Source organism: Mixophyes fleayi, chromosome 1, assembly GCF_038048845.1.
Source record: "Mixophyes fleayi isolate aMixFle1 chromosome 1, aMixFle1.hap1, whole genome shotgun sequence".
Lineage (NCBI taxonomy): Eukaryota > Metazoa > Chordata > Amphibia > Anura > Limnodynastidae > Mixophyes > Mixophyes fleayi.
In genome coordinates, this window is record NC_134402.1 from 319819818 (window position 1) to 319837539 (window position 17722).

The window sequence follows — 17722 nt, forward strand, 5'->3', positions numbered from 1 at the left end:
TAGGGAAATTCATTAGTTCCTTTTTAAGTTTAAGTATTTTAAATAGCCATAGTTCTCAGAAAAATAAGCGGAGTCTAGCCTTTAAACACCTAAGTATTGACAGGTTATGTACAGCCATTTAATGTACACAGCAATGTGTTTTGTCCCCCTTAGAACTGTGGTGGACTATATTTTTGCTCTGTAAAATTATAATCTGACAATTGACTTAACTTTTATGCTCTTTCTGTAGGTGTGATCTATCTTATTTTCTTTAAGAAAAGTTATTTGATTGAAACTTATACCTGTGAGTTCTGCAGCTCCTTAAAGATCAAGCTAGTTCAGTCAGTTTTATATATTGTGGGTTTAGCCCTTTTTTCCTATCTTCTGTTGCATAATAATTGTATGCATTTATATAAACTGTTTTAACAAATGAATAGGAGCTGATCTGCCTTCTTTAAATCTACAGTTCAGACCTCTCCTTTCTACACACTATCTCTCTATCTAACATTAATCACTGTCACTCTCTACAATAATTGCCTATGTAGAGTTGTAATACATTTGTTGATCTGTTAAAAGCTTGCGTGATAGGAAACCTAAAATTTACGTAGGTTATAATGGGAAGTAAAAGCGCAGCTTGCATACTACATTTCTTGAGCTTCCAACTGCTTGTGTTTTTGTAACTTTATGATCTTATCGTTTTAAGGCTTACAGCTCAAGCCCTTGAAATATATTATTTCGCTTCGGAGCGCAGGCGAGCTCATTAAGTCTCAATTTATGTTCACACTAGTATACCTATAAACAGTGTTAATGTGTTCATTCCTTTAGTGTGTATTCACTATATAAACATAAGCCAGGGTTAATTTGGACCAAATGTACTGATCATTTCCGAGTAGAGACACTGTCTTTGAATTTTCCAAGGTGCGGGATGAGGATCTGCCTATGGTTTTCCACACACTTTTGGGTGAACTTAGGATCTACAGAGAGGTGAATGGAGACTTAGTCCCGATGAATCTGAGTGAAATCAGCAATGGTTTGAAGACCAAGAACAGTAAGTTACTTGTCAGCGGTCTCTGACCTCTATCAATATATAATCATTGTTACACTGTAGAAGATTGTGTGTGGCTTCATATTATGTCAAACTTGCATCATTGTGAATGGTCGTAGATAGGAAAAATAGGCAAATAACAAATGCTTATGTACAATAAGTAATATGGTAAAATATTTTGAAACATTCACAAATATAGATGTACATGATAGTGCTTTTGATAGAAAACACAAGCAGTTGCTCTGTGCACTGCTCTCTTTATATAGTTTATATTTAGTTGTATTATTATTACTTGTGTATATAAGGCATATTACACCAGCAACTATCAATGGTTGTACATGTTAGAAGTCCCCTCAGATTTCTGTGAAATCAGTCCACATTCTTGTGCTTTATTATGGTCAAAGAACTCATTGGTAACATATAATTTACAGCAGAGTGCATTATCTTATGTGTAATATGCTTCGGACAATAATATACATTTCTCTTTTCATCCTATCTTTGGGACACGGCTACCATGGGAGTGTAGAATTCATGTTTAATGTAACATGCTGACATACCCCTCCCATCTCTAGCCACTTGTAGCTCCTCAGTTTAGTTTCCAAGGAGTTGGCGCTACCATCAAAGGCAGAGAGAGTCTTGTGTAAGGACCCTCTTGTCATCAGGACCTGCCTGGGCTGGCTCTAACAGCATGGCTGTTGAGGATTCTCTTCCAGGGTTTTGAACACCCGTTTCGGCTTGAATTTACTAACGCATCTGGCGCACCTACATTAGGTGGTGTGAGTGTCGGGCTTGCCACACGGCTTCCTTTTGCCTTCTCTTATTTCTTTCCTTTCTCCAGAATGGCCTAGATGGGGGCTTCTGCCTGAGTCCTCTAAAGGTACAGGCCTCAACCCTATCCACGCTTTTCCACCTGCACGTGGCAAACATGCCGGACACACAAACATTTCGGCAGGGGTCCTGCATATCCATCCATCGTATGACCCACCCAGTGCACCTTGAGATTTGAACTTGGTGCTCAAAATGCTTAAAAATCCACCCTTTTTGAATCCTTGTAGTCGGCGGATTTTTGCTTCTAGACATGGAAAGTGGTATTCTTGCTGGCCATTGCAACGGCTCAGAGTGTCAGAGCTTGGGGCCCTTTCATGTCGGGAACTATATCTCATTTTCCACAATGATCGTGCGGTACTTCGTACTGTCCCTTTCTTTCAACCAAAAGTGGTTTCCGGACTTCACATCAATCAAGAAATTGTGACTCTGGTATTCAAGTAGGTCACTGAATCTTCTGGACCTAACCCCATGGAGTCCCTGGATGTGGGCCGGGCTCTCCACATCTATGTCCAGCGGACATCCCAGATTTGGATTCTCTTGTTTGATCTCATATTCGGGATAGCTAGCATCTAAACAGACATTTGCCAGTTGGCTCACATCTACCATCAAGAAGGCTTCTGTCAGTGCAAACCAACCTGTGCCAGATCGCATTATTGCCTACTCCAGCCGCCTGGTGGGGGCTTCTTGGGCTACGGAAAATGGGGCATCAGCGGACCAGCTCTTCAGGGCAGCCACCTGGTCCTCAGTCCATGCTTTCACCAAAGTTGATCAATTCAATGTCTTTGCGTACACGGATGCCAGTTTTGGCCAAATTGCTTTAGGTGCCGGGCTGTCGGAGTGGTCCCTCCCTTAGGGGGCTGCTTAAGAACATTCCCATGGTAGCAGAGTCCCCCAGATAGGATGAAATAGAAAAGAAGATTTTTATACTTGCGATAATTCAGTTTCTCTAATTCCATCTGGAGGACACTGCGTTTCCTCACTTCTGCTGTTTGATCTTTGGTTGTTTGACTCCCCTTCCTTGGGGCGTTAAGAATTAAATAAGTATAAAAATCCTCTTTTCTGTGCAAAATAACTTTAATCTCTGAGCTCACATTATACAGAATTATACATTTTAGCCCAGTCTTTGACAGTTGCATTTATTCAGAAGTAGGGATTCGCGCACTACTCATGGAAGACTGTACAAATAACGTATTTAACAGAATCTGTCTCCTCCTTCCATTCCAGTGTTCGTCCTCTTACCACTGTGCACTCCTAATATTGAAACCCGCTTCACTAATAACACAACACAGCTCATTCCATCATAGAACAATTTAACAACGAGTCATGTGACACACAAGTGGGCATAACTGTTTAAAGCATATACATACAGATGGCGCATCTTAAAACTTTCTGCACACTTACTGAAGAGGATATCGGCCCTGCGTTTGGTGATGTTACTCCCCTCTGATCAACAGAATCCACCAATTTCATGAGACATGGACACCCTGGTTCAGACTTCATGGCTTCCAAGTCCCGGGACTCCAGTAAATGGTGTTTCCTAACCTCAAAACTCCTCTACTCTTGCGGGGACTGTTCTTACATGCTCTCCCACCCTTCTCCCATTCCCCCTCCTGCCTCTACTCTATCCCCCTTTAATCCTTTGACGATTTGTTACTTCATTGAAAGTTCACTGTGTTTTATCTAATTCAAAGAAAGGTAACCCTTCTCACTGTGTTAGGCTCACTAATGCTGTGATTTTGTTTGGTGTATTACTGATTATCTACCACACTTTTGATTGTTCTGTAGAGGGCTGTTATATTACTCGCCTTTATTTTTGTTGATCATTTTTTTTTGTACTGATGTTTTTTTTTCTCTGATACAGTGCGAAAATAAAGAGCTTAAAAAGAATAAAATAAAAAATATTAATATGGACAAATGTGGCATTTTTAAATAAACAGTCCTGATTAAAATAAAATAAGGTTACTAATCCTAAGTAATATGATATACTGTATTATTTAAATTATAAGGAACTTGGAAGTTGCCAAGGAGTAAAAACCCAGCCTTGAGTCTTATTCCTTAATGATTTGTAACTTCCTTATAATCTACAGTAGAGCATAATTTTATTCCATGTATCATTACATGAGCAGAAGCAGTAAGCTGTAGATCTTGGTCTATATTTTGCCTTCATTTGACCTGAGTAATGCATATCCCCATTTCTGGTCCAAAATCTTCACTAGGCCAAATACTAAGGGAAGACCCAGTACAAATTCAACATTTTATTGTATATAGTGACATAGATTACAAAAAAGATATAACTAAATAAATCCGATGTTCAAACTTAATGTGTTACAAAAGTAAAAGCAATGGTAAACCCAATTTTTATAGCCATTTGCTATTTTCTAAGGGTTGGATGAAGTTTTCCATAATGGGGTTCAAGGGTTATGGTGAAGGTTATGAAAGTGGTGCAACAGACACACATTCCTTTTGTGTTTTTGTATAAGTTATGTATAGTTTATATTGATTTATTAGACTTTTTAGTAGAGTATCACACTTAACTGTTTAATGTGTGGATGCATGCCAAAATTAGATCTCCTGAATATACTCCTCAATATTCTTCGTTTCAGAAAAGATTTAGTGCCTTCAGCTATTTCCTAGGTCCCGTACCAGCAACCAAAAATGTCACCCTAAAACATTTTGCATGATTGTCACCCAAAATACATGTTATCCCAATTTCTGTTTTGGCCGCTCACATTCCTATCCAAACTGTAAGAATTTGTTTCACAGAAATGCTTTTCATTAGTACATTTGCCATATATACACTCCTCCTAAAACTAAAATGTAAACCTTCTTGTCTTTGGGCCTTTATAATTCCATCAGCATTTGTTCACAAATAGTTCCGTTATACTCCTGTGTACAAGCTGAAATAATTTGGTAAACTACTAGAGATGTACTAATTAACTAAAAGTAGTTTTGGTACAATCATGGAAAAGGTTTGTTTCAACGCACCCCCCACCCCCACACCCTGGCAATATAGTCTTAATAATAATAATAAAAACATTGATTCCAATATACTACCAAAAACAATATGAAATTTGCTTGGATAGACTAAAAAGTAGAAAGTTATTGCCAGTGAGACTGAAGTGTCTTTTAAACCTAAACATTGGTCTGAAGGGACATAAAAAAAAACAAAACACAAAAAAGTCCAGTGAGTAAGGATTTAAACAAACAACGAAGTATGCCAACACAATTTAATGGAATGGAAATGAAAAATGTTTAATAAAACGAGTACTTCTGTTTCATGGCAGAGGATGAATCACACCTTAAAGTATATAAGAATTCGAGATGTTCACTGACCCTCGTGTTTTGGTTTTGGATCTGTATTAAGTTTGTGTTTAGTTTTTGCCAAAACTTCCCTTGCGTGTTTTAGTTTTGAATCTGTATTTTTTTCTTTTTTTTTTTTTTTAGAAAAATATGCTAAAATCACATAAGTCTGCACTTTTTTTGTTTTTTTTTGTTCCTACATTATGATTAACCTCAGTAACACTAATTTGCAGTCAATTTTTACTGCCACACAGGTCACAATATTATTTTCATATGCTTTTGGACAAAGACTGCAGCGAGCTGGCTGGATGCCAAGACACAGAGCAATGACACAAACACACAGCAGTTCATAGCAAATCTAGGTAACATTGCTACAAAGCAGTGGCAGAAAAGAAAAGTGGTGCAAGACCACCCACCCATATGTTAAAAAGCTTTAACAGACTCACAAAGAAACAGGAGTAGCAGCAAGTTTAGCAAAGCAAGCACTTCAGCGACAAGGAGTACCACTTTTGTGTCTGAAGTGCTTGGTTTGTTTGGGCCTCCCACAAAACAAGCTAACAATGGGTTTAAGGTAGCTAAGCTAACAGTAATGTTAATGAACTCTACAATGGCAAGATGATGTCATCATTCTCAGCCTCATCCTCACCCTCATCAGTGTGTACATTATCCTCACACAATATTAATTCATCCCCACAGGAATCCACGATTACAGAAGTCTCTGTACCATAAATGTAAATAACAAAAATATAACAAACTTTTACCTTTTTATAAAGAAAAAAACACATCTTTATTAAGGGTGAAACTTTACTTTAGAAAAACATAAAATTACCAACATACAATTATACAGAAAATATTAATAAGCATTCCAGCATCAGCTAGCTCCTACCACCTGCAATGTACACTGTCATCATCCTCGCCCTTATCCTCGCCTTCATCAGTGTGTACATCATCCTCACACAATACTAATTCATCCCTACTGGAATCCACCATTGCAGAAGTCTTTGTACTTTGATGTAAAGTCCGGTAAAGGCCTTCTTTGTGCAATTTGTACTTCTTTTTGCTCATTTTTAGGAAGTAGTCTCCTACGCTGGCAAGGTTTCTGGCTGAGCAAAAAACTCTTTCCGATTACACACTGGGTGGGCAGCTTAGCTATTGCAAAGTGAGTTTGTACATGGGTCTCCAAATTACCTTTTTTTTTTTCCTCCCAGTTTGTAAAGGGACTGTCTGATTTTGTACGCTGTCATTAAAATAATCCTCCACGATTCTTTGGATGTTGATAGTAGGATCAGGTGGAGTTATGGCAGGTTGCACGATTTTTGGTCAATTCTTTTAGACCAGACCAAATGTCAAAATGTTGTGCAGACTCATCTGCATCACCACTAGGTCTCTTGGAAAAGCTTATTTTTTTACTAGCAGCAGCAACCTGAGAAACTTAAGGAGGGGACGACGTTGTGTCACGTACTACTTATGCTGTCAACTTGCTCACCAGGAGCTGATTGCATCTCTTGTGATCTAGGGCAGTTAGAAATAAAAAAAAGACATAGCTCTTAAACCTAGGATCAAGCATAGTCGTCAAAATGTAGTGATCCGATTTCAAGATGTTGATAAGTTTTCGATCCTGGCGAAGCGAATAAAGTACTTGATCTATAAGTCTGACATACTTGGCATAATTGCTTTGTTTCATCTCCGCCTTCAATTTTTCAAGCTGCTTTTCCAAAACTCAAATTAAAGGAATCACTTGGCTCAAGCTAGCAGTGTCTGAACTCACTTCACAGGTGACTACTTTGAATTGTTTCAGCACGTTGCACAACACCATTCCCAATTTCATGGCTCGTGGAGTAAACATGGATGGCTTTTTGCTGTTCCTCCATCCTCACAAGCATATAAAGTGTGGAATTCCACCTTGTTACCACCTCTTGCTTCAGTTGGTGGCAGGGCAAAATAAATTGTTCTTGCAGCTGCTGCAATTTCTTACATGCTGTTGCAGAATGCTGAAAATGTCCCGAAATTTTTCGGGCCACAGCCAGCATCTCCTGCTCGTCCCTGTCATTTTTCAAAAAGCTCTTTACTACCTAGTTGATTGTGTGAACAAAACAGGAAATGTGATGTATTTCACCCAGCTGTAATGTTATTGCAATATTGGTGACATTATCAGAAATTACATATCATAAGGAGAGTCCAAGCAGGATAAGCCATGTTGCAATGACACCCCTTAGTTTTTCAAACAGGTTGTCAGCAGTATGCCTCCTAGGGAAATCGGTGATACAAAGTAGCCTACCTCTGAAAAATTTGACGTTGTTGGGTACAATGCTGCTGCTGAAGGTGATTCACCAACCCAGTGGGCTGTCACAGTCATATAATCTTTAGTTTGTCCAGTTCCGCTTGTCCACATATCTGTGGTTGTGTACAGAGGGTAGAATGGCATTTTGTAGCCCAATAATTACATTTTATCGAACCTTTTGGTAGAGATGAGGAATTGCTTTTCTATTAAAATGGTGTCATGATGGAATTTGGTAACAGGGACACAGGACCTCAATTAACTTTCTAAAACCAGCTACATTAATTGTGGATATTGGACGCAGATCTAATACTAGCATAGTCGCCATGGTGTCTGTGATCTGCTTTGCACCTGGGTGACAGCTTTCATACTTGCTTCTCCTTGCGAAAGATTAACAGTCCATTGTTGTAAACTACTAGTAGTCTTCTTCTTGGTCTACTTCTGGGTCGAAGATCCACCCATAGTAGCAGCTCAAGAATTCTTTAGAGGAATCCTTTATAGGGGAGAAGTTATTTAGCCTTAGCAACTTTGATACAGGACTAACTCCGATCACTAATGAGGATATTGATGAGGAAGATGTTGTCGGTGTGCCTTTACAAACGCTACAAATCTCTAGACAACTGTTGTCAGGATTGGGTAAAAATAATTCCACACATAAGAGATTTTTTGGTATTATGCCCAGGCATGACAATGGCCTCCTTATCACTGGCAAGAACTGCGTTCACTATTGCAGGACTCGCACAAACAACAACATCCTCGTTAGCGTTGTCATCGGCTACACAAATACCCCCCTTATCCTGTTGCGAATGCAAAGTGGTATCCTATATTTGTGTATCACCGGCTAAGCGGAATACCGCTGTTTGAAAAACTAAAAACTAAGGGATGTATTTGCAACATGGTTTATCCCGTTTGGACTCTCCTGAGGATATGTTATTTCTGATAACGCCACCAACATTGTGAGAGTATTACAATGGGGAGAATTCCATCACATTCCCTGTTTTGCTCACACAATTATTTTAGTGGTACAGAACTTTAAAAAAAATTACAGTGACATGCAGGTGATGCTGTCTGTGTCCCGAAATAATTTGGGTTATTTTCTGCATTCTGCAACAGCATGTTGGAGATTGCAGCAGTTGCAAGAAGAATAGAATTTAAAGGGAAATGTATTTTAGTCCAGTGTAGTGGAGAATACTTTCCGTTTTTTGTGCAAGGTGCTGATATCACTTTAAGTAGTCACATGTAAAGTGAGTTTCGACACTCTTAGTTTGAGTCAAGTGATTCCTCTAATTAGACTTTAGGTAAAGCAGCTAGCGAAATTGGAGGAGATGAAAAAAGCAATTCCGCTAACTATGTAGGACTTGTAGATGAAGTACTTTATTCGTTTTGCCAGGATCCGAGAGTTATCGATATCTTGAAATCGGATCACCAGATTTTGGCAACTGTGCATGATCCTAGGTATAAGAGCTATGTCTTCTCTTTCTTTCCAACTGACCCAGATCACAAGAGATGCAATGAGCTCCTGGTCAGCAAGCTGAAAGCTCAAGTGGTACATGACATGATGACGTCTTCTCCCTCAGTTTCTTTGGCAACTGCTTCTAGGAAAAACTTAGCTTTCCCAAGACACCCAGTGGTGATGCAGATGAGTCGGCACAACATTTTGACATTTTGTCTGCTCTAAAAGAATTGCCCATAAATCGTGACAGCTCTGTTGTAAAATGAACTATAAATCCCACGAGGAAGGCCATTGTCAGCAATTGCATCAAAGTACAGGTACTTCTGTAATGGTGGATTCCAGCGGGGATGAATGAGTATTGTGTGAGGATGATGTACACACTGTTGAGGGTCAGGATGATGACAGTGTAGATTGCAGGTGCTGAGATCTAGCTGAGAGCAGGGAGCTAGCTGATGCTTGTTGTTATTTTGGGATGTTGGCAATCTTATGTTTTTCAATAGTAAACTTTCACCTTTATTAGCGAGGTGTTTCTTTTTCTTGAAAAAGGTAAAAGCTTTTTTTTTTTTTTTTTTTTTGCGATTTTTGTTTCCCTGACTTCGCCCTCCAGGTGTTGTGAAACTACAAGCCCCAGCATGCTTTGCTGGTAGACAACCAGTTGATAGCTGGAAGGGCATGCTGGGACTTGTAGTTTCACAAACATCTGGAGGGCCGCAGGTTGGACAGGCCTGCTTTAGCAGATGATGTAGAGAGATTAGTATAATTAGTAGCAGCTGTTTTGTGCTCCTGGTCTTCTGTGGACTTATGTGAATCCAAATTAAAGGCACAGAGCAAAGTGACTGGAAACTTGTAAGAACACTGCCACCCCTCCTCTTTTTCTTTCATTAATGACGTTGCCCAACTGTACTGGAGACTACCAAGAACCCTGCTATCCCTTATGTCTCTCTCTGTGAAATGGCACCGAATCACTGTGGGGGGCGATATTTATAGAATCCAAAAACAATAACGTTTTGCCTCGTTTTCAGTTTTGAGCGTTTACGAAAGTACCGAGCCGGCTCGGATCTCCGATGTTCGGGTGGGCTCGATTTTCGGAAAATAAGCATCTCTAATAAGAATATCAGAAGTCTTCTGCACATTCATGCTTTTATATGTTCACTTCTCACTGACTTCTAATATCCTTATAATACACAAGTGATGTTAATATAGCAATAATCTCCTGTAAATATTATTTGCATTTTCTGTGCTATTTTCTTATCACTCCACTGTTTATTGGGAATACTTGTACATTATCAGAAATAATGCACCCTCTATTGTAACCTATTAAGGATATTGGCACATTCCTCTGATTCGTGGGTTCGTGTAAAAGCATTTGGTCTACCGTCTTGTGCTTATATCGTTACAGAACTCCTCTGTTTTCCAATATCGATATAACCAAGTCTAGGCAGTACATAATCACCATACATATATTAGCGTGCAAAAGTTTTTAATCGCTAAGAAATGTCTTAGTTTTTATAATAATTGATCCTTTTTTATTATCTATTAAGGCACCTTTTTAAATGGATTTGAAAATATAGTTAAGACATTATTAATGTTGCAAATGACTATTGCTGCTTGAGATGAGTGATTTATCAATTATTAGTCACATGTGACTGCAAAGCCCCATTTTCAGCAGACATTACTCTAGTGTGCATTTCTGAAGTTCAATTCTGAGTTGAAAACAGGCTAGAACAAAATGGCTTTCTAAGGAAGCTCATCAGCCTAAGGTTGTTTTGCCAAGAAACTGAAGATTTCATGCAAAGGTGAACACTACTGTCTTGCGAAAAAATGGCAAACTGGATCTAACCAGGATAGAAATAGAAGCAGACGGCCCAAATGCATCAGAATCTGCAATTTGATAAACAGATTCCTTACATTTCCTGAGTTGGCTGCCTAATTAGTACATGACAAATAAGATTGTCATCTGCAACAGGAAAAAGATGACTCTAGGATGTGTGCCTTATAGGCAGAGTTGCAATGAAAAAGCTGTAGTTGGAAAGTAGGAAAAAGGTCAAAATGGGAAAAAGACATTGGATGGTGATTGACGCTGGAAAAGAGTATTATGGACAGAGGAGTCTAAGTTTGAGGTGTTTGGCTGGAAGAGGAGACCATATGTGAGGCATACAGCTAATGAAACGATGCTGGAGGACTGCTTGAAGCCTTCTGTCATGCATGGCAGAGGAAATGTAATAGTATGGGGCGGTGCTGCTAATGTGGGAGATTTACATAGTTACATTGTCATGCCATCCCCTGGTATGGTAATACTTCCAAGCGATGTGCAAAATATTTGGTGAATAAACGGAGCTGGAAAACAGTCTTTGATGGACTGGCCGGCACAATGGCCAGATCTCAATCCTATGTCATTTGAGCTTGACCGTAAGATCAGGGAAAAATGCCCCACAAGTCAGTCACACCTGTGGGAAGAGCAACAGAAGTAGTCTGTACAAATTTGTCATGATGATCTTCAAAAACTGATAGCTAGAATGCAAATGTCTGCCAAGCTGTAATTGCTGCAAATGACGGATTATGTGATCAATGTAAAGTTTTATGAATAGAACAGTTATAGGGAAAATAATAAGTTATGACATTGTCAATGTATTGAGTATAATTTAAGGTATTTTAAGTATTGATTAAAAAAAAAAAGAAAAAAGTATCAACTCCTTCAAAAACCAAGAAGTTTCTTAATGATTCAGAAATTTTGTGCACTAGTGTATACTGTATATCACAGAAGGGGGGATATAGCCCATATATTGTTCAGGCCACAACCTTTGTCTGTGGAGACTTGCAACGTGATTATGTAATGTTTTGTGTGATTGCTTGATTATGCATATGAAATTTCAGCTAAAAACTTTGAATGATAAAAATAAATAATGAAATTCCCCTTTTACTATATAGCTGATTGCAGAATGTTATCGGCTGTGTCTACGGTTCTAGAGGTTCCATTTCCATTTTTCCTTCACATGTTGAAAAGATCTGGCCTTGGTAGCAGATTAAAACAATTTAAAACAATGCTCAATCTTACAGTACACTTTACCCCTACTGTGCCGTTGTACCGCAGTCTGTTTGCCACAAGATGGAGATACAGACCAGAGCATTTCAGTCTTTGCAGCAGTTTGTCTAACCTAGATAAATTACAGCTGTTGGTGATTAATTTTTCTTATTAGTTTCTCAAAGAATTCTAAACTTTTTCTTTTGAAGACCATTGGCTAGTTTTCTGTAAAAGTCAGTGTAAGTATGGTCTTCATCAAAATGCAGTCCGACTAGTTATCTGTAGTGTGTGTGCCAGGACATGACTGTGTTGTGTTAAAAGGACAAACTCTGAACAACTATAACTGATTTGTTGTTGATGTTTTTCATAGTGTTTAAACTCACAGTGCATCCTGTGCAGAGCCCCGAGAACAGGTTCTGTATTCTGACCCTGGATCGAGACACCCTGCCATCCATTTCAACTATCCTCTTAGATGTCCTCTTCTACTCCCATGCGTGAGTGTATAATAAAATGTGATAACTGCTCTGGCTTTCTCCAGCCTTATTCCTGCTAACTTTCCAATGGATGCTGCTAATTCTAAAGCAGAAGCTGTTTCAGTATGAGAAGGCATCTTGTGATATCCCCCAATGTAGAGTGGCTTTTATTTCCTTCCATCATGGAATCAAACTTGATTTATTTAGAATTCTTTCGACTGGTCAACACAAAACACAACTGTAAAGCTTTCTCTTGGATACAAACTGTACAAGGAGATTGGCGCGTATTAAATAGGTCATTGCCCGCTATCTCCGTGCACCATTCCAGGACAGTCTTGTTAATTACCCACACGCTTTTCACACTTTTCCTTATCGGCCACAGGTCCTTCAAAATATGAAATAACACACAACCCTTACAGAGTTCTCCATATAATAGTTACTGTGTAAAGACGATCTACAACCCTCCAAACACAAGGGGGTGGTGTCGGAGAATAAGGAGAGCGGTTCCATGACGGACATGTCAGAAGCTGTACATTGGACAACAGTAGCCTGGGCACTTCACAAATCTGCGCTTTATGGCAGGTTCTCAAGAAAAAAAATTGTTCAAGAAAAATTGCGTAACTTCTATCCTAGAGTTTGGCAGAGAGAACGTGAGAGACACATACAGTGCAGGGAGATTCTAACGTGTAATGAGGGCGAGGTTTTACTTTTTTGGCTCAATGCTCAAGCGCTATGTTTAGCCCAAACATAACACTTTACATAATGCCAAAAACAATACACCTAGGGATGAAGCATGGTGGTAGGAGCATAATATTATAGGGGTATTTCTCTGCTTCAGTGACTGGAAATCCTGTCCAAATGGATGGAGTAAGATCTAGACATTTATTGTAGGAAAACCTGCTGCAGTCTACAGGCAACCTAGTGTTTGAGAGAGTTACAGGTTTTCAAAAAATGACATGACATGCAGGCACGCAGAAGTTTTGTTTTTTTTAGTTGCTTATTTTTATGTAAAGTTCTAGGGTATAGTTTACAGATGTGGTCAAATATTTGCATAGAGGAGACATTTTTGATATCTGCTCTGATCTCCTTTTTCGCAGAATAGGAATCCCTATTAAAAGCAGCTAGAAAGACAGACAGCAGAACATTGTCCAGGGCTGGTAAATGTAGAGGGTAAACCTGCAACTAATAGTATTTTGCTGTTAAAATAAAATAGAACATTTTAAAGATATACGACAAGCCATAAAAAGATATATACATCAATCAGCCACAACATTGTGCCGCCAAACAGCTCTGACTCGCTGAGGCATGGACTCCACAAGACCTTTGAAGGTGTTCTGTGGTATCTGGCACCAAGACGTTAGAAGCAGATCCTTTATGTCCTGTAAGTTGTGAGGTGGCGCCTCCATGGCTCATCCCACAGATGCTCGATTGGATTGAGATCTGGGAAATTTGGAGGACAAGTCAACACCTTAAACTCTTGTCATGTTCCTCAAACTATTCCTGAACAATTTTTGCAGTGTGGTAGGGCCCATTATCCTGCTGAAAGAGGCCACTGCCATCAGGGAATACCGTTGCCATGAATGGGTTTACTTGGTCTGCAACAATGTTTAGGTAGGTGGTACGTGTCAAAGTAACATCCATGTGAATGTCAAGACCCAAGGTTTCCCAGCAGAACATTGCCCAGAGCAACACACTGCCTCCGCCGGATTGCCTTCTTCCTATAGTGCATCCTGGTGCCATCTCCTCCCCACCAGGTAAATGACGCATTATGTCCAGTTTGTGCGCTCACATGCCCATTGTAGGCACTTTCGGTGGAGGACAGGGGTCAGCATGGGCACTCTAACTGGTCTCTGGCTACGCAGCCCCATACACAGCATGCTATGATGCACTGTGTGTTCTGACACCTTTCTACCATAGTAAGCATTAACTTTTTCAGCAGTTTGTGCTACAGTAACTCTTCTGTGAGATTGGACTAGCCTTCAATCCCCACGCGAACTTTGGGCAATCGCGACCCTGATGCCGGTTTACCAGTTATCCTTCCTTGGACCATTTTTGGTCGGTACGAACCCCTGCATACCATGAACACCCCACAAGACCTGCTGTTTTGAAGTGTGACCAGTCATCTAGACATCACCATTTGGCCCTTGTCAAATTCACTTCACTTGTCAGTGGTTTTAATGTTGAGGGTGATCGGTGTACATATATTGATAAATTATAATTTTTCTTAATACTTCCCCCTATAATTCTTGGACACCTAAATATGCCTAATCCATAATGTTGCATTTCCTTTGCAGGTCCCAGGAAGATTCCCCTGAAGACTCACAGAACAGTGAAACGTTTAACTTCTTTGCTTTCTCCTTGATTGATGGATATATATCCATTGTCATGGACACGGAGACACAGAAGAAGTATGTATTTGTAAATAATGTAGCTGTGTTGTTGCATCGTTTTATAGTGTTATATTGCAACATTTGAAGGATATGGTTCTGTGACTTTTGCTTCACAAACAATACTGGCCAAAGGTGTTTTTGCTCCATAAATGATATTTTCAGTCTTAGTAGCAGATTCAATTAGCCGCGAGATGTCGTCGGACATCGCCTTGATGTCTGGCTGCGCACCTTGCCAGCTAATGCCATACTAATATATCTGCTCATTATCCCTCGCATGTCTAGGGTGCGAGAAAAATAAGCAGAGATTTTACTAAAACCTCTGCCGTGGCCAATTGATTTCTCCCTTTAGTATTGCCTATAAAATGTACATATTTCATTAGCACTCATTAATGTTAGATTCTATTGAAGTGGTACTTACACAAACGTTCCGTGAATTTGTATGTATGTATGTCGGTTAATAAGGAGTTGGGCTACCACATGTAGCCAGTATAGCCTCTATGGAACATGGCATGCGGGTAGCCCGTTTTGTAGCAGGGATACAGACAGCGCTATTCTTTCACAAAAAGTCACTCTGGTTACTCCTGGTTGATAGATATAATTCAAGAATATCCCATAAATAAGTGTCATGATCCTCAAACCATTGGGCGACTACACATACGCTATGGATGGCAGCATTACTCTGTAGTCCATTGTCTGTGCACTTTGCACCACAGAACTCGCAAATGTGCATTGACAGGTGTGATGAACGTTTTATGTACTGCAATCAGCCAATTATATGCTGCTCTGTGGAGTTGCGCCACAAGTTGAAAGTTGCAGTCAATTGATCTGCAGTTGCACTCCTGTTTTTGTCTTTTATTTCAAATGAATTGATATCATGATCCTGGAGTAAGTTCTTCCACCCAATGTTTCACTTTGCTGATGGCTTTCCTTTGAGCTCCATGAGGACATCACCTTAGATACCTTTTGTATTTAAATATTAGCAAGTTGGGCTGCTTTGGTCATGGAGTCCTGCCATACACACCCCCAACAATCACCCAACTTTCACAGTCACTCACCTCTCTTCTTGCAGCCATGTTAGCCTTAGTTATAGGCAACCAGGGCAGTCCAGCAATTCTATACATGACCCTGACTGTGCTGGAATGTTGTATGTTTAACTACTGCATGAGTCACACCTGTTGGAAGCCCGAGCTGTCACTACTTGGTGCGGCCATATTTACCTTTTTTCTTTTGATCGGAATAGATTTAATGTGTGCTTCTATATCCTAGATGTGTTTTGGAGGATTTGTGTAGATATGTCCATGCACATTAGATTCCTTCATTACTTCTACTTGAGGTGATATAATTTTTGAGGTTAAAATTAGTTCCTAGACATTATTTTTTTTTAAACTGTATATAAATAATACCATGGTCTACAATGAGTATTTCTATAATATATCTAGATCAGGAGATTTGTATGTATGTGTAATACTGGCTGTTCATCTGAGAAAAGGTCAGAAGGTTACAGAGTTCTGCATCTCAGAGCTGGGCTCATGGTGTGTGTGTGTAATTAGTTTGACGTCAGTAACTTTGGCAACTTCCCTCAGATTCCCCACTGACCTACTTCTAACAAGTTCCTCTGGGGAACTATGGCGTATGGTGAGAATCGGTGGGCAGCCCCTTGGCTTTGGTGAGTTTGCTTTTTTCGTCATTTACTGAGACCCCACCAATGTAAACACATGGAATGGTACATTTAGGGGAAACAGTAGACGTTCATGCAAAGTTTGGTACCACATACACGTATTATCAGAAAACACTAAACCTGTACATTACTCAAGAGGGTGTTACTGTACACTGACTGTTGAAGTTGCTTGAATTGACCCCTAAAGCATCCTGCATCTATAAGCCGTGTAATACCAGCATGTAATCTCTATATATGGTCTAATAATGGTTTGGTTTTAGTCTGAAAAATAAACTACTTCTAAAAATAAAACCACTTGCATTTTGCAACATTTTTATCTAGTTTATATATTATGTAAAATACTGGACACCAGAATTTCAACATCAAAATCATCACTTCCACAAATGTGTCTTTACATCTCTAAAAACACATCCACAACAACAACAAAAAAAGATTTAAAGTGTCAAACATAACCCCAACTCCACCTTCCTGTCACCCTTTAAAAAGAGTTGCATAAGTTTTATTTAGGAAAAGTCACATTGTGAACTGTAAATGTCGCAGCACATGTACAACTTATTCCTGGTGCCATTTCGCTATATTATTATTAGAATGTGATGCTGAAATCTACATGTTTACAACCCTGCTGTAAAACATGGAGTGTAATATACCATTAACATTGCATTTATTATAAAGAACTTGTACAAAGACAATGACATTGAGACAGAAATCATTCCCCATTCCCCATTAATATTGTTACTATGAGACATACATTCCTGCATTTCCACAATAAGGAGTCTCGTGGGCCTGGAGATCTCATGAATGTTTCTAGTAAAGTGTGTTTTCTCGGAAGGGAGCTAAATTTTGGCATTTACTTTGGGATTGCCCTGTGATCTTGCTGCCTTGACCAAAATATTAATTGCTAGAACCTGGGAGGCTTCTCTAGGCCCTTCTTTCCAAGAATGTGTACATTTAGTGAATGAGATTGTTAATTATGAATATTGGGTTTCTACCAGTAAAAACACATATTCTTAATTTGTGATCTAGATGGGCTAAATCAATTTTTAGGTGGGAATTGCATCAGTCTTCAATTACCTAGACAACCAGCTCCTGTGTTTTGTTTTTTTATTTGTGTTTTACACTCTCATCATTATTATATAACTATTAATAACAACCCTCAAGATGAGAAGATTACAAACGTAATTTGTTTTAGTCTTTATGGAGGCTCTTGCATGTAATTTTTGCAATGTTACGGACTTGTATATAAAACTTAATACAATGACATTGGACTCAAAAAAAG

The 17722-nt window shown here is 39.3% G+C and overlaps 1 protein-coding gene across 1 annotated transcript in view; it reads left to right on the forward strand.

The window, feature by feature from the left end:
* Window positions 1-17722, forward strand: part of CASTOR1 (cytosolic arginine sensor for mTORC1 subunit 1) — a 45921-nt gene that overhangs the window by 22797 nt on the left and 5402 nt on the right. Inside the window, exons 4-7 of the mRNA XM_075213172.1 lie at window positions 898-1027; window positions 12276-12399; window positions 14673-14786; window positions 16352-16434. Coding sequence (XP_075069273.1) covers window positions 898-1027; window positions 12276-12399; window positions 14673-14786; window positions 16352-16434 — 451 coding nt within the window. The remainder of the gene's footprint in view (window positions 1-897; window positions 1028-12275; window positions 12400-14672; window positions 14787-16351; window positions 16435-17722) is intronic.